Here is a 16,829-nt window from a genome sequence, read left to right as displayed (position 1 = left end):
GAGGGGGGGGAGTGCCACCAGGAGAGACACGTTGTCCTTCAAACTGGGGAGGAGAGGGTGAGAGTTGAGACGGGGGACGGGGGGCTCACAGGGGACCGTGCCGGGCCTCGTATTTAGCCAGAATGTTCTTGCAGCGGCCCAGCTCCTTCCTCATGTCCGCCACCTCGATGCGCAGGGCGGCGTTCTCCTTCTCCAGGAAGCCGGCCCGGATGGCGATCTGGTTCTCCTTGAGCCGGCGGGCGTCCCGTGAGCGCTTGGCCGCCACGTTGTTCTTTCTGCGCCGGGCCCAGTACTTATCGTCCTGCAGAGAGGATAGGACAGGGTTAAAAATGTCCCTCTGCTAAAAAACTCTTCCTGAAAAATGATCTGATTCTTCTGCTGGCTGCTCCCTTCTTCATCATCATCATCATCATCATCATCATCATCATCATCATCATCAGGCAGGCAGGCAGACAGACAGACAGACAGACAGGCAGGCAGACAGGCAGGCAGACAGGCAGACAGACAGACAGACAGACGCTCACCTTCAGGTCCTCAGGAATGAAGACCTTGCGAGCTTTTTTGATCATGGGCTGCGGTTTCAGCTCCTCGGCGGAGAACTTGCGCTTCCTGGGGTCGAACATCTCCTGGCCGGGAACGCTGGACAGGGCCAGGTCCGCGGGGTCGGGGTCGTAGGTCACGGGCACCTGGATGGACTCCGGGTCAATGGGGCTGGGGGTGTCTCTGGCTGAAGAAGAGGAGGGAACTGTTAGACCAGCAGTGTCGGAGAATCAGAGGAAGTTTTTGTTTTAGGAAAAAGACTTCATTAAAGTCCTGGTTTACTGTGGGACTCTGCAGGAAATCTGTGTCTTCTCTGACCAGCAGGTGGCGCTACCAGACAAGCTTAAAATCAGTCAGCAGATCTGATCTGGAATCAGCCTCTGAGCCGCTGCTGCTGTCAGAAGCTGCAGGACGACTCCAACATGTTTGAAATGAAACATGGCGGTTCGAGCTGAAACCGTGCATCTTCCTGAGGTCGAGCATCATGACCTGCAGGTGTGTGTGTGTGTGGGTGTGTGTGTGTGTGGGCGCTCGGACCTGCAGCCATCAGGAGCTGCCAGGAGAGGCCAAGAAAGCTGCGCCTCTGATCCGAGCTGCTTTGGAAAAACTACAATAAGCCGAATAAACGGCTGATTGTCTCGTCAGGAAACTGAGAGGGAAGACGAAGAAAAACACCTTCAGACAAAACATCAGGCGGGAATGTTTACAGAAACTAGTTTTGTTTTTCTTTAAAAGAAGCAAAACAAACAAAATGTCCAGAAAATAATCCTGATTTTCTACAGATATTTGCTGTTAGCAGTTTTATTATAAAGTCTTATTTAATATTAATGCTAAGATTAAAATACTTCCCCTGTACTTAATGAAATAAGGAAACCAGAAGATGGAGCTGGCGTGTCAAACTGAAGGCCCGCAGGCCAAATAGGGCCCTTGTTATCGTTTTATTCGGCCTGGGAGGGAGTCACGGACTGGGACAGTTTCAGCTCCTGTCTCTACTGAGCATGCTCAGTGGCGGTTATCCAACTCTGTAGCAGACAAAATGGAGTCAGGACCTTTTTTTAAATCAAAGTCTTCCTGAAGAACTGTCTGTAAGGGATCCCAGTGTGTGTGATTTTATTCTTTAATATCCTGATGACAACATGTTTCTGATATAATGTGAAGTGGTTTAATCTGATAAATGTGATCAGTCTAACTGAAGAGCTACAGGAAAAAACAAAAAGATGTCCATCGTTTTTTGTTGCCTTAATATCAAAACTTGGCAAAATCCTTTAAAAACTGGAGGTTAATGTTTAATTTCTCTTAGCTTTAAAGTCATAAACATGACCAAGAAAACACATTTTAAAAGAGGAATTCATACAAAATCCAATTTTAACTTTTACGATTTTTAAAGTCGGACTTAAAGGAATCATCAAACCGTTCCCCTCATTTATTAAATCCTTTGTTGAATGACTCGTCTCCAACACACTGGAACAGTCAAAGGTAATCTGTCCCTAAACTCGGACACAAATAGGCCAACTTAACCTTTGACCTTTCATCAACGCTGCCAGGAAACAGGCTTGTTACCAACTAAAACTGGTGTTTGAGAGGAACAATCCAGTCTGAAAATAGCAGCGTTTGGGCTCTAAAGAGCAGAACCCTGGACCCGTACAGGTGAGCCCCCCCCCAGATCCAAAACCCTCAAATTAACCTCCAGGTCCCGACGGAAAAGGAGGAACCACCTCGGCTCCTAATTGGAGGGTTTTCCGTGCAGAGTAACGTGTTTGTGATATTTCCCTCCCGGGGGTCAAAGGGCACGGCACAGAACAGTTCCCTAATCCTCCACATCACAGAAATAAATCAGCGACTATTAAAAGCCTCCTGCTCCCAGAAATAAACGTTAAAGCTGGTTTCTTTCCCCACAGCTGAAAATAACTTTCACTCCTCCAGCTTTTATCAGAAACCGTGGCTCCAAGTCCTTCAAGGGATTACTGGGCCCATTCTGAAACCGACACTGGGACTTTTTAAGGCTGATTTATTCAAATATAACAATAATTGCTCAACTTAAATAAACAGGATTAAAACCCTTAGAGAAGCTCGTAAATTTAAAAGTATAGAAGAGCGTTTTTCACTTGTGTTCAAACTGCTGCTGCATCTTTATTTGTCTTTTTGGTCATTAAATATGCACAAAGAAGAAGATTTGTTAAAAAGTGGACAATAATGGCCAATTAACTGGTCAGATTTACCTCCACGCAGCTCAGACACGTGATGTATTTAGATTTGTGGCTTGTTTTCGCCTTCCTGACCTGTGACCACATGAAGGAGGAAAGAAAAGGAACATTTCGATCTGACTGTGACAGTAAATCGTTTCGATCATATCTGCTGCCAGGCCACCTGTCGCGGACTACGAAGCCTGGAATGCGCCGACTTCCTGTCTGACCGACAGCTTGGGCTCCGTCTCCAGGTGCGGTGGCACACCTTTTGTTTACGATCAGCGGCGGCTATCAGCTCCTTCTGCGGGCCGCAGGAACACAGGCGGAGCTGGTTGGACGAGACCAGACTCGCTGAGCTGGAACAATACCGAGCGCACGTGACAGGAGCACGCACGAGTCCATGTGACCTGTGCAGGGTACAGACTGTACTCTGGCGTTGGAGCCGAGGCCCAGCGAGGGGGGAGGGAGGGGGAGGAGGGAGGCAGGTTTGTGCCGCGGCGAGCTCAGAGCGGCACACGGCTGCTCGCGTGTGTCCGTCACATGGCCGTGCACGCCGCAGGAGAGCCCGGGCTCGTTCACGTGCACACGCAGAGCACCGGAACATCTGTTCATCTAAACCAGGGCTCTGCAAGTTGCGGCTCAAGGGCCACACGCGGCCCTTTGAAGCTCAAAACAAAAACCACGGAGATGAATATTTAGATATTTATAATTCTGACAGTAACAGAATAAAATCTCATAATGATATTAACATATAAGCATGTGGAGATTAACGGGTTTGTGGCAGATATGCCAGATGTGGCAGCAGCTGCTTCGGTTCTGATTCTGGTTCCGGTTCCTCAGAATCCGACGGGTTTAATAACAAAGAGTCAGCAGCAGTTTGTGTCCCTCTCCTCGTTTTTTACTCCCGCTGCTTTTCGACTGTTTCCTCTTTAGCGACGCCTACAGTTCAGGAGGAGAAGCGCAGCAGCGCCACCGTAAGCAGCAACAAACACTGAAAACGTGCTTCAACCTGTGGATCCACAGTTTCAGGAAGGTTTTATTCTTTATAACGTTTTGCTGCTCAGTTATTTAGATTATTAAACACATTTACTGCTGGCAGTAAATTTGTGTATTTTTTATTAATTGGGTCAGATTTTATGAAAGTTTTGCAATTTTATGACAAGAACTGCTTGTGAGCGGCCATTTTTAGTGACAGAGGACCATTTCTGTAATTTGTTGTTTTATATTGAATCCCATCATGATTAATTGCTGAATTAATTAATAATTAGGGACTGAAGTGTCGCTTTGTTTTGGTTCTTGCTGCCTGGGTAAGTTTAATGAATCTGATCGCTGTTAACGTATTAAAATACGGATCGTAGGGACGTCTAACCCTCCTTATAAGACAGACGGATCAGACAGCGCTTTCAGCCTTTTATTCTGGTCATTAATCACAGTCAGACTTATTTTGTTTTTTGGTTTTCTCCTCTGTCGAGTTAAATCTGATGAAACTTGTTGGGAGTCAAAGACGGACAGAACTGGGTCCTCTAAAATGTTTTTAGACTTTATTCTCTTTAAAAGAAGAAAAGACTCTCAGTCATCTAGGAAAGTTTTAAAAACACAAGAAAAAAAGTCCACCTGTCTCCTTTTTAAAATCTCTTAGCTATAAGGTTTTAGATTAAACTCTAATAAATATAAAAACAAGCATTAAATAATAACTAATTCTCACAAAGGAAAGCCTTCGGCTCGTGTTTGTTTCAGGTGGTTTCTTTAATAATGTCTGAATGGAGATAATGAGTTAAAACTAGGAATTTAAATAACTCATTTGTTACAGTTTCCTCTTTATAATCTGCATTTTCTGTGTTTTTCTGCCTCCAGTGCAGATTGAATGCAGCGGAGTCTCTTTGGTAAACAGATGTGCTTTGTAAGCACAATTTAACTGATTAAATGATCTAATTTGTTGAATTTTCTGGGGCTATTTTTTGCTCCGTGTCCTGACTGATCGCCCGAATCCGCAGTCAGAAACCGCTGCTTGATTTGTTTCTGTAGCTCTTTCCTGTTTATGTGAGAACAATCCAGACATTTTATTTAGAAAATAAAACTGTTAAATAATTCAAGATTGTGTTTACAGAACTGGAGTGATGTTTCTTCTTCCCTTATCTCCCAGAAACACTAAAATTAGGCTCAAATAACCCCAGTTTAACAGCTATAATAAGCCCGATTGTGTTCTGGACCATCTTTTCCCAAAAAACACTCAAACAGGATTCAACATATTTGATGCATTCAGGCTGAGAAAACAAACAGAGTCTAAATCAGTCCCCGAGGAGAGGACCTTCTCCTCTGTTATCATCGAAAAGCTGCAACCAACAGAACACAGCGAGGTTAATCTGGGTTTTTCCTCTTTAAAGATCTGGCTAACTGGGTCAATAATGCTGCGCCGGCCACTCGGCGACTCTAAACTCAGTTCAGGGGAACAAACGGCCTTTCGCCAGGAGCCGCACACCTTCAGAGCTGCCAGGTGGAGCGCCACCGCCCCACAGAGTCTCCATCTGCTCAACCATCAGGCTTTTACTGGGAAACAACACCAACAGCCTCACAAAACCAACAAACAAGAAAACCTGAGCCTTAAGAACAAGTTTCTGTTGTTTCAGCGTTTGGAGAATTGACTCCAGCAGGAGATTAAAAAAGGTTTTCCTTCACAAGAAGTCTGATTTAAAGTGGCTTTTGTGACATTTTAGTGTGAAAATACCAACTTATAATGACTTAGGATTGGTTTAAATGTGAAAATGTTGGTCTACATGGCAGGAAACTGCAGAGTGAAGGGCTTATTTTTTGGGAATAAAATTCCACCCCAGACCTTCAAGAACATCGGCTCTGAAAACTGAAGTAAACAACAATAATCTAATCTACTAAATAAGTAGAAAACAAGTTTGTGAAAGAGCCCAAACTGCATTCTTGGACTGGAGCCTGTTCAGCCTGATCTCTGGGATTCCAAAGTCCGGCTCAGGGCAGAAAACAAACAGCTGAGGTGAACGTGGAGCCGCACAGTCAGGTGGGAAACGGTGAGAACACCTCAGCGTCTCAGGGGAAGGAGTCGTGTGTTTGTGTGTGAACGGCAGCGGAGCCTCCCCGCCGACACCGAGAAGGTGCGAAGGAACACGACCATCCACGTGCGCCGGTGCGTGCAGGTGTGCGTTCACGTGCCCGGGCTTCCTACCTGCTGTGCTGGGGCTGTGCAGGCAGGTCTGAGGTGCCATGGCCGTGTGAACCGAGGTGGTGGCGCGGCTGCTGAGGTCCACCACCGACGGGGTGGGTGGGGTGGGAGGAGGGACTTGCTGCAGAGGAGCCTGGGGCGGCTGCGCCTTCTGTGGGGTCTGGTCGCTCTGAGCCGTGTTGGCCGGGATGCCGTTCTCCAGCAGGAACTCGTCCAGGTCCATGTACTCCAGCTGAAAGCCGTCTCCGTCGTAAGGCAGGGTCTTGTCCCACAGCGTCGGGCCGAGGAAGGCCGACTGCGGGTGGCTGGCTGGGCTGCTCTCATCCTCCAACTTCTTCTCCTTCTCCTTCTCCTTTCCAAACCCTGAAAGGACGAACACACAGTCAATTGATTGTATCACTGCTGAGAGGGATCATGAGTCTCTGCAGGAGTTTAAATAACAAAAAAACAAGAAAGTAGTTTCATCCAGAGGGGTCAGATCAACCAGTTTAACATGATTGAATTTATTCAGTTAGATTATGAAGGGAGTTTTTTTTGTTTTGATTATCATCGATTCACTTCAGCTGAAGTGGTGGTAAGGCTATAAAATGGGTATTTTTAACAGAAAACAACAAAATCAAACCAAACTGCACGACTAATAAAACAAACAATAATGTTCATTTATGCAGACTTTGCCTTTAAAGTTAAAAACTGTGTTCATGCTGAAATAATATAAAGATGCTCCAAAACAGACACAGTCGCCCTCTACCGGCAATTAACGGAACTGCTAATAAATCCCACTGAAGACGGAAGGGATTTAAAAGGTTATAAACAGATTTAACAAAGTAAACAATAACACAACTAAACACCAAACTATTATTTACTCAGTAATAAAATAAGTAGATAAATGAAAGCAGAAATTCACGGCAAACTTGTCAGTCAATATTAATCCAAGATCGACATGTTCTCATTTCTCTATCTTTGTCGCTCCCCGCCTGATTAGGTTACATTGATTCGTTTTTAACAAAGATCGTAAAACACAAAGAGGTGTCACTCTTATCGTGTTCGGTTAACATATGTCCTTCACTCCGCTTAATCTGTCAAATCCGTGACCGACTGCTGAGCGACAGCAGAGCTGTCAGGCTGCGGGACTGCAGGCAAGTTTTCGGACATTTAAACGCACCTTCATCGTGATGAAAAGGCAGCTTCAGCGGGTTTTCCAGCAGCGATTTCAGGACTCCGTGAGTCGGCGGCAGAAAAGTTGGGTTGATTGAAAGAGGTCTGGCCATTTTCTCCATATGTCTTGAAGGGCAACTGGAGAGCAAAGCTCGCAAAGGCTGAGAAAAATCTCCCCCTAACCCCCCGAAAAGAAAAAAAAAACAATTAGCAGACGCGACCGAAACTAGCTAAAGCCGGCTCGCGGAGCGAAACGACGCCGGGGCTCAGGTGGAGAAGACGGGGCTCCGCGCGGCAGCAGGACGGCGAGCGGCTGTCTGTCTGTCTGTCCGTCCGCCTGTCTGTCGCTCAGGCTGACTGGAGGAGGAGGAGGAGGAAGAGGAGAAGGCGGAGGGAGCGGAGCCGGAGCCGCTACACTCCTCCGCGCATGTGAGGAGGCAGGCGCCGGTGACGTCAAACCCCCCAGGGGGCGGAGACTCAGACCGCGGTGCGTTCAGGGAACGTCAAGTAAAAAGCAACTCCGCACTTACCTTCAATGACAGTCGAAAAAAATGTTTTTTCACCCTGAAGGAGACCGAATCACTGTAAAATAAATATTCTCCTACGATTTACTCAAGTAAAACTCTAAAACACTGCAGTAAATATATATTTACTCTCGCAAAAAATATTATACTCTTAATGCCTCTTAATGACAATATTACATTAATAGAACAAAAATCATCTTAAGGAATTGTATTAAAAAAAAACCTTCAAAGTTATTTTTGCAAACACAATGACCTTTAGGATTAAAGAATAGGATACTAATAATGTTTGCTCCATATTTATCTGACTTGTTTCTGCATGCATAGAAGTGTATTCTTTACCACATAAGTTGCACACATGAAATATAACTTTTGCCACAAAGAAATCTCTTTTTAGCTGCATAAAATCAGCCAGCCTCGTGGTTCGGCTTATTCTTCTGTTGTGGTTTTATGACAAGTTTCCTAAACTAGATTTACTGCTTCATCCGTGTTGACTCGCCTGGACCCATTAATCATTTATGCTGTTTTGGTGTAAGCTGATGTTGGGATCTGTTTTAAACACTTTCACGGATTCACAACATGCCACGAGGTATTCAGAGTATGTCCTCATTTGAAGACTGGAAGTCCTGAGTTATGCAGCATTCACACGCCAAGCCGTAGACTTCATTTTATGGTGATGTTTCAAATAAACGGAAAACAAGGACAAAGTTTATGACTGTGGCCAAGTTATTCTAGGAAAACAGATGTTTTTTTTGGTTATTCTGTGAAAGTAGGTCCATTGTAATGTTCTGTTGTTTTCAATAATGTTGAAATAAGGAGTTCGTAAACATTTTTTCTCTTAATGCCGTCAGACAGCGATGCATTAAAACAAACCAACGTTGTTAAAATCGGCTCAGAATGTGAGTTAACAGTTCATCAGTGCATCTAGAAATTAAAGCTGCAGGATTTCTGCTACACTGATACCAATAAAGGATCCTAAACCCCCTTCTGTTGTGGATATTAGATGTTAGATGCCCAAAACAGGAGACACGTAAACAAATCTTTACACTTATTTGTATATACTTTTATTCAACATTTTAAATAAAAAAATACAGTTCATCCAGGCCAGATTAGAGCCTTTCTGCATGATTTGGCTGATGTCAATAAGTCATTTTAAAGCAGTAAGTTTTCAAACGGTGTGCAGATGATATTGTGCATCCAAACAGGAAGTAAAGCAGCCATCTTCTCTGAGTTTAAGCACACTTCAGATGCACCGAGGCGAACTAAAGACAAAACAGGAGCCATTTGTCTTGTTGTCAGACCGTGTTTAACAGCTGGGATCAGTGATGAGATTGTGGAGCGTTCCTGCACAGTTTAAGGGTAACATTAGACAGTTGAACACGTCTGCAAAGCAGCTTTACTACTAAACTAAGTCCACATGTTTTGGGTCAACAAATGCTGTCAGCAGAATGAGTTTTTTGAGGGGAAGGCCTTAATTATTTTAGTAGAATGATGTCAAACCACATTTTACTCATAAAATAACAAAATGCACGAGTTGCAAAAGAGTTCAGCTGCTAAATGATTAGTGAAAATACAAAATTGGAGACTTTTCAGCGCCTAAAATTTACAATTAATCAAAAGTTGAAGGTATGTCACTGAAAAAACGCACAGATAATATTTAGCATACATTTACTGTAACTTTTAAAGGTTTTGTAAACCGTTGATTTTTGTTTGCATTCATGTTTCTCTTTAAATTGTTGGAACTTTTTTGGGGGGTTTGTTTTTGTGCCAAAAGTTATTTTATTTCAGCACAAAACCTCAGGCCCAGATTCACCAACGGTGACTTGTGAGTCTTTTATTCCTGCAGTTTTGGATTTTGAGCGTCCGTGTGGTTCATCAGGTCCTCGCTGAGTGAGCGTGGAGCCTCCCGCTCGGCTGTCAATCAAACAGCATCTCTCTTCACTGATGCAGTTTGTTTCCGTCTTATTTGTGCGTTCAGAGGAAAACCTGCTCATATTTGTCGGGTCAAAAAGTGTCTTATTCTTAAAGTCCATCGTTGTTTGCGACGTGCATTTAGTGACTCACTGTTTCAAGAGTGCATGGGATGTTTGAGTCACTAAAGAAAAAAGTAAGAAGGTTTAGCCGTCTGCTGCATCGATGCTTTCACAAAAAGAGAGAGGAAACATGTCAGGAAAACTGGTATTAGTTTTCTCTTCCATGCACGCCATGGTCCGAAAGGATCCTTTTAATTGAGAAGGACCATCCTGAATGTGATTCCTCCCTGAAACAACAAGACGAGAAGTTCTGACGAGTGTTTTTGTGCTTCATCTGTTAAAACGTGCAGCTTTCTTTCTGTCACTTTTGTGCCTGATGTGTTTGTGCTGATGCAAGAAGAGGGCAAGTCTCACCTGCTGAACTTAAATTAGTCCTGTTGTCTTTGTGAGTCTGACGCAGGAGAAGGAGGAGGAGGAGGAGGAGGAACTGGTTTCAGCTGAAGAGTTAAATGTGGAGCAAACAACACTCGATGTGCAGTCTTAGTCTTAGTCTTAGTCTGTCGGTGCCACACAGACTTCCTTATTCTTCTGCATTTCATCACACGGATACGTTTCTCCTCTCACACGGCACATTTTTATGTTTTTAACCCACACGCTGTTGTGCTCGTCCTCAGAATATAAAAAAGTGACAGAATCAGCTTCTCAGCTCTGCTGTAATTCAGAAGGGAAAAGGAAACAATCCAGCATGTCGCCACATCTGAGGATGACGCGAATCATAACTTGACCCATTTTCAGCCAATGGTTGCTGTCTGGCTGGCTGCAGTTCTATCTGTTCATGTCATGACACATGGGAGCTCATGCTTGTCGGCGTAGTAGAGTCTGAGTCACTCTGCCCTGTTTGGTTTTAATAATTACAGAACCAGGAACAAGCTGAGGAAAAACTGGTTTCATGTGACAAAAAGGCAAATAAAAGACCCTTTAATCCGACGCTGTCCTCGTGCCAGGGAAAACGGCATGTCATGTAGCATCAAAATATGTTTTTAAACATCAGGATGGAAGCTGTGCTGCATGGAAATCCCCTCCTGCTGGAGTTTGGAGCTTCAGCTTTGCAGGACTCAGCAGGAGCTCCATGTGGGAAAATGTTGGATCTTCCAGAAGGCGTCAAGGACATTCACAATAACTCCGCCTCAGAAACGTTCTTATTTCCTTTCTATCTCAAACACTAAACCTTTATAACCTGTTAAAACATGAAAACTACAATTACAGCCTGCAGCCAGGTGCTTGGATGGTGTTGATGCTGAACATTTTCACTAAACGTCTAAAAGTCGGCTGTATTTACAGGAGAATGTCGCGCTAAACAGCAGAAACGTGATTTAAATTCAAGTTAAATTCTTTCTTCTGTAAGAAGCATTAAAATAATGACTTCATTTAGATGTTTGCTTCATTCAGACAACATCAACATACTGCTAACAAAGCAAGAGGTGCTTATTTATGTGGATAGGAGATGCATTAACACCTGCAGACTAACATGACAGCAACAAGATGCACTTTCAGCTGTTTTTAGATTAATGTGTTGGAATCGAAGCAAAATCAGAGACTTCAGCTCAACTAAAGCTGCCTTTCAGTGCTGAACAGACAAAAAATCAAACATGCAACTATAGTGGTATGCAAAACAACAAACTGTTAAACTGACTAAAGAAGAAAAAATAAATTGATAATAAAAATACGATGCATGAGTCCCAATCAACCTGAATTAAAAACCAGTAAAAAACACAATATCTGCTGTTCTGTAAGATACAGCAGTCCAGTCAAAGGTTGATGGGCTCGGATTTTATGGTCAGAGTGAACAAAGACTCGTTGGATATTTGCTGAAAATGCTTAAATAAGTCTAAACTTATCAGCAAATACTAAAGCAGCTTAAGGTAACAACTAGTGGATGCCTTGGACTTTTATCTGACGGAGGATGTGAGATATGCAGGAAAAGTAAAACCGGTCGGATCCGTGGCGTCTACAGAACGTACAGATAACAAAGTGAAACCACCAGATATCTGCAGACATCTTTGTGGGTCCGTGCATCAGGCCAAAGGTCCTTTTGGTGCTCGGAGGAGGTAAAATGTCAGGCAGCTGGGGTTAAAGTCGGCGCAGAGTAAATACCAACAAATTTTGTTTTTTTACATCTATCATCATTTATTTTAGAGACAGACAAACTATTGTTCTCCTCTCAGCGTAGTTTCAACAAACCTTCCGGTTCTTCTGGTTTTTAGAGAAAACACCTGTCATCATCAGGTTGAATGTAAAGCGTCTGGTCTGAGTGTCTGTTGGGTGGCTGGCTGCTCCTGACCCACTTTTCAGCTCCGGACAGCGTCACATCTGTAGTTCCTGTGGGATTTTTATGGATTTTGCCCAGGAATTGTGTCAGTGTTTCCTGCTCTACATCTGAAAGAAAAAAACACATAATTTGTGGGTGTTCACTGTAAAAGTAAAAGTCTTTTCCATTTCATTTTTCCTCACTGAATGAATGGGCAGAGCTGTTATTTATCAGGCGACACGCCTTTTTTCAAGGATTTAGTCATGAAAGAAACATCTCAGCCTGAACCCTGATTACCTTCCTCTAATGTGTCTTGAAATCCCATTTTCACAGAACTGATGTTGTTTCAGTTCATCTTTTCAGTTTGTCCTGGCTCCGTTCAGCTGACCGCTTTCATACAATCCCCGCTCTGTTCGGCTCGTACGTCACAGACTTTCCTCCTGCAGAGATTACGCACAGTTTAACAACACATAATTCACTAACATGGCTTCTGAAAGGCTTCGAGACATGCTTTGAAAAACACAGCAGCTGATAGACAAAAGACGTGAGCTCTTTCTTTATTCTGCGGCCTTGCAGCTCTTGTTAAATCTAACTTTGAGACTATATCTAATCTTTTTATTGTCAAATGAAAACTGTTGATAACAATGCGTGATAACCCGTACTCTCTAAAGATAATTATCAAAGTGGAAAACGGCATAAAACACGTGGAGTAAAAACCAAAGGCAGAGGTCGTCCCACGGCGAGATAAAGATGATGTCTTCGGGTAATTGGGACAGGTGATGAGGGCTGATTGTTGTGCTCAACGACCGGAAGCATTTAAAAACCCAAACAGCCTGAATGCTGCAGCTAAAAGTTCAAATCTGTCTTATCAGAACTAAATCTAAAACTACAGCATTCATATATTGAAAAGATATCGCTCCCTCTCAGATTGTTATCATCCCTGATGCACATCACCGATAAATCTGCTGATAAATTTTTATTTTGTCAGCTGAGTGTCCGTCTGAGTATCGAACCGTTTTAAAGTAACATTCAGCACCGAGAAGTCTTTGTCATCCACAGATAATCTGATCTATCGATCCATCTGCTTCTCCAGGGTCCAGGAGGGAAGCCCAGACCTCCGGCTCCTCCTGGAGGATCCCAAGGTGCTTCCAGCCCAGAGAGGATTCATGATCCCTTCAGAAGGTCTCCTCCCAGTGAAACGTGTCTGTAAACCCTCCCCAGGGATGATGGAGCTGCTGAGAACTGACAGCTTGTGTCTAAGATCACGTTCCCTCAGTCCTGATCCACTCCTAAGGGTTGGAACATAGACGAACCCGTAAATCAGGAGGTTCTCCTTCGGGCTCCTTCTTCAGACCAGGTTGGTCAATCTCCTGCTCCATCCTACCACCACTCCTGAACAAGACTCCTACGTCACCAGTTCTGTGAGGCTTTTTGTGGCCATGGAGCCTCTTTTAACCCCCCACCCCTCAACTCCATCTCTGAATCTATCAGCAGAAATATAATTTAGGTATAAATGCTCATTTTGCTGCATGTTCTTTCAACCACAACGTGATACTGTGCTGCTGTCACACCCAAACATGTCTGCAGGGTACATTTCCTCCTCAGAATAACTCTCAAACTCTAAACTCTTACAGTAAACTGGCTTCAGCTTTAATATTTCCTTTTATTGAAGCTTTTGAGTCAAAACAAAAATATGCTTTCCTGATCAAAAGTGCACGAGAGGTCAAGTACAACCAGAACAAACCTGGAAAAATAAAAATAACATCTTTATGCTGTTTTGACAGCATGAACTGGATGAATAAACAAACAACTTGTACTGATGTGAAAAACAGGACGTTTTTTTATGAAGGAGGGAAAACTGAAGAGCACGATGAGATGAAATAAACAGAAATAATCCAGCAGCATGCTGGTTTTAAGCCTCAAAATGATCCAGAATTGGCAACAAAATGTTATGCAACACGCAGCAAATCAGTTGCACGGAGAGAGGCAGATAACCTCTGGTTCACAACAGCAGCGTGCTTCGTTTGAATCCACTCAACCCTCCCAGAACTCTCTGTTCAGCCAGGGAAGGAGGGGGACGAGCACTCAGGCCTCTTTACTGCTGCTTTTACAGCCTGTCCTCACAATGTGGCTCAGAGAATTCAACACAATCATCCGAAACGGTAAAAATAAACATGTCCAAGCACCAGGTCAATCTGAGGACCAGTTTGGATGTTGATCCGATTATTTTTAACCAAACTGGTTCAAATGAACCGTTTGCTTCAACTTGCAGCTTTCTTCTTGGAAATGTGGCTCAGAAAAGAAACAAATATGATAAACTTATCTCTGGAGTAAATATAACCTTGATAAAAACAAAACAAATCTTGTCTTTATTCTCAGTTAGTGTCAGACGTTTCACTGATAGCCGATAGTCCTGTTTAATATTCATTCATGTGCAGCCATGACATTTTTCTTGGTTCTGTTCCTTCTGATAATTATCCATGTGGAGACTCAGCAGAGCAACTTAAAAACCCTTTAGACTTCTGATAATCCTTCTATAAGGCTCGTTCATCTTACATCAATGAATCGATGTTTACCTGAGACCTCAGACAGCAAAACATCCTTTTATGAAAGCAGACAAAAAATCAGCACAGCAGCCTGAACGTCTTTGTAAAACTTCCACCATGTCCAGAAGTTTTCTGTGGGTTGAAATAAGTCCAGTCTACAGGTCAAAGTTTTTGTCACAAACATAAAATCCAGAAAATGGAAAAGGAAGTAGACATTTATTTAAAATTGATTTAATAAAGCCCATCCTGGTTGGAGATGTCTCTGTCCTACGACGGGGCCCGGCTCAGAGGACGTTTAAACCTCAGTGAGGACGCGGTGAAGGCTGGCGAGGGTGACAGTCTGGAGACAGGATCCAATAAACACCGGTCAACAAAGCTACAAGGACACTCAGAGCTAAGGGAGGACAGGTCCAGACCCCGTCCTCTTATTGCATCTCTGTCCTTTATGGTGCCTGATTCAGACTCTGATCTGGGACCAAACACCCCTCCACGTGTCCCTGGACGAAGTTTGACGATGAGTTAGACGTCTGGTGAGAGGGACAGTCTCCTGGTGAGTCTCAGTCCAGTGTGGTGTGATGGTCTCACCATAGATGTTGCCCCTAGAATAATATTTACACAACCAACTATAGGAACTAACGCTATGCTAAAAGCACAAAGATGTCCATCATGTCATCAAATGAATCCTGTAGGTAAAAATACAAAATGAAACGTTTATTATCTTGTTTTTTCCCTAACAGAGCTCTTTGCTCTCAGACTGCAGGTTTACTTGTGGTTCCTAGAGTTTCTAAAATGGGAGGCAGAGCTTTCAGTCCGGAGGCTGACACCCTGTCTGCTTTTAAGACTTTCCTTTTTGATAAATCCTATAGTTAGGGTTGGTTTGAGTCAACCTGTTACGACCTGGCGCTGCATGAAAAACCTGAATGAGTCAAACCTGAACAGAACTTGAAGGATGTGAACTTTAGCGGTGTAACGTCACACTTTGCCTTTTCCTGCTTCCTTTGTTGATCCATCTTTGTATCTGCAGATAATCTGTAATCTCCTGAATCTTGAAATGCCCTCCTGGCCTGCTAATCTTGGGTTTCTGCCGTGCCGTTAGCCTAAATCAGAACAAACAGTTTCATCCGTTTCTTGTAGTCTTGCATTGGAAAAATGTTCACAAACATGTGCAGACTCTCCTGCAGGCTGGTGACATCTGCTCGCCATCTTCCCACCACATGCACGGCTCCTAATCAAAGCTCTAACCTTTTTCAGCTGTTGTCTTTTGGCACCAAATCCTTACATTGTTTGTTGTGTTTGCGTGCTTTTCTCAGGGAATTAAAATGGGCTTGAAGAAGAAGATGCTTCATCCTTAAAGCTGAGCATCAACTTCCTGTTTTCTATTTTCCCCACCTTTGAAACACGAGCTGCTTGTTTATTATGACAAGAGTCCAAAAGAAAGGCTTGAATTTGACAAACATGTTGGTAAAATAAGACAGAAGCACTCTCTGTTAAATTAAAAAACCCTCCCCACCTACCTGCTCATCAGCTCCACTCGCCAGCAGGTGAGAGATGTTCAGGTTGTTCGTCTCCACATCCCACACACTGCATTAAACACTCACGTCCCTCCGCTCACTCAAGGTGCCCACACACACACACACACACACACACACACACACACACACACACACACACACACACATGAAGAGGGCTGCGGGTGAAATAAGTGGCTGACAGTTGCAGAGTATTTCTGGAGCCTTTAATGTGTCCTTTTGGAGAGGTAAAAAGGACGTGTGCATTGATTTTCCTCTGGGTTCTCTGTAGCTTAAATGCATGATTGTATGATAAATATTCTCATTTTTGTGCCTCTTTTCCACTCTTCAAATGCTAAAAAATGTATAAACACGTCCTTTAAAGTGATTATCTTGGAAGACTGCTGATTTCTGATCAAACAAAGTGTTGCTAAATGAATAACTTGGCAGCTTTGCTGATGCCGTGTTCCTAAAAGTGTGTGAAATTCAGATTTAGCACCGTGAAAATTGGCTCCGAGTGTTTTCGATAATTAACGGTGGGAGGTTTTAGGAGAGCAACTCGAATCTCAGCTGTGAGAAATAGTCTGGGTCTTTGCCCTTTCACTACACCTCTGCTTAATGTTGGAAACGCTGAGGTTTTAATAAAAACTTATACCTCTGTGTGTGAAAAACAGAAGGCTTAGATGCAGGAAGGTGACTTATTTGAATATTTGAGGTTGGTTCATGTTCACAGACAGAAAACAAAGAGGGCAGAATGAAGCACAGCATGAAGAAGGTACAGAATCTGACAAAAGACCCGTTTAAACACAGAAACTGTTCAGGAAACAGGCGACAGATTAGAGAGATGGATGTGTGGCGAGCAAGGTAAGAACTGGACGGAGGATCTCTGAAGGAAAGACAAA

At 43.5% G+C, this 16,829-nt stretch overlaps 1 protein-coding gene and 1 long non-coding RNA gene across 2 annotated transcripts; both read right to left on the bottom strand.

The window, feature by feature from the left end:
- Positions 1-6: 6 nt before the first annotated feature.
- On the bottom strand, positions 7-7,432 carry hlfa (HLF transcription factor, PAR bZIP family member a). Its single transcript, XM_017419283.3, has 4 exons — positions 7,079-7,432; positions 5,920-6,279; positions 525-727; positions 7-301 (listed from the first exon to the last, which is right to left on the bottom strand). Exons 1-4 carry the CDS (start codon positions 7,191-7,193, stop codon positions 86-88), a joined length of 894 nt encoding a protein of 297 aa, XP_017274772.1. The 5' UTR covers positions 7,194-7,432; the 3' UTR covers positions 7-85.
- Positions 7,433-11,785: 4,353 nt separating this feature from the next.
- On the bottom strand, positions 11,786-16,617 carry LOC112450608. Its single transcript, XR_003039281.2, has 3 exons — positions 15,934-16,617; positions 12,171-12,313; positions 11,786-12,001 (listed from the first exon to the last, which is right to left on the bottom strand). It is a non-coding gene; the product is annotated as an uncharacterized LOC112450608 (long non-coding RNA).
- Between the last annotated feature and the right edge of the window lie 212 nt (positions 16,618-16,829).

The sequence above is a fragment of the Kryptolebias marmoratus genome, linkage group LG12, assembly GCF_001649575.2.
Source record: "Kryptolebias marmoratus isolate JLee-2015 linkage group LG12, ASM164957v2, whole genome shotgun sequence".
Lineage (NCBI taxonomy): Eukaryota > Metazoa > Chordata > Actinopteri > Cyprinodontiformes > Rivulidae > Kryptolebias > Kryptolebias marmoratus.
The sequence above is the reverse complement of the archived record's forward strand: the minus strand, read 5'-3'. Positions and strand labels throughout refer to the sequence as shown.

Bases quoted from the DNA above. Each gene is read 5' to 3' on its own strand.
- hlfa (XM_017419283.3), bottom strand. From the start codon at position 7,193: ATGGAGAAAATGGCCAGACCTCTTTCAATCAACCCAACTTTTCTGCCG. The intron at 728-5,919 runs GTAGGAAGCCCG...CCTCTTCTTCAG, and splicing joins GCACAGCCCCAGCACAGCAG to CCAGAGACACCCCCAGCCCC. The intron at 302-524 runs GTGAGCGTCTGT...TCCTCTCTGCAG, and splicing joins TCATTCCTGAGGACCTGAAG to GACGATAAGTACTGGGCCCG.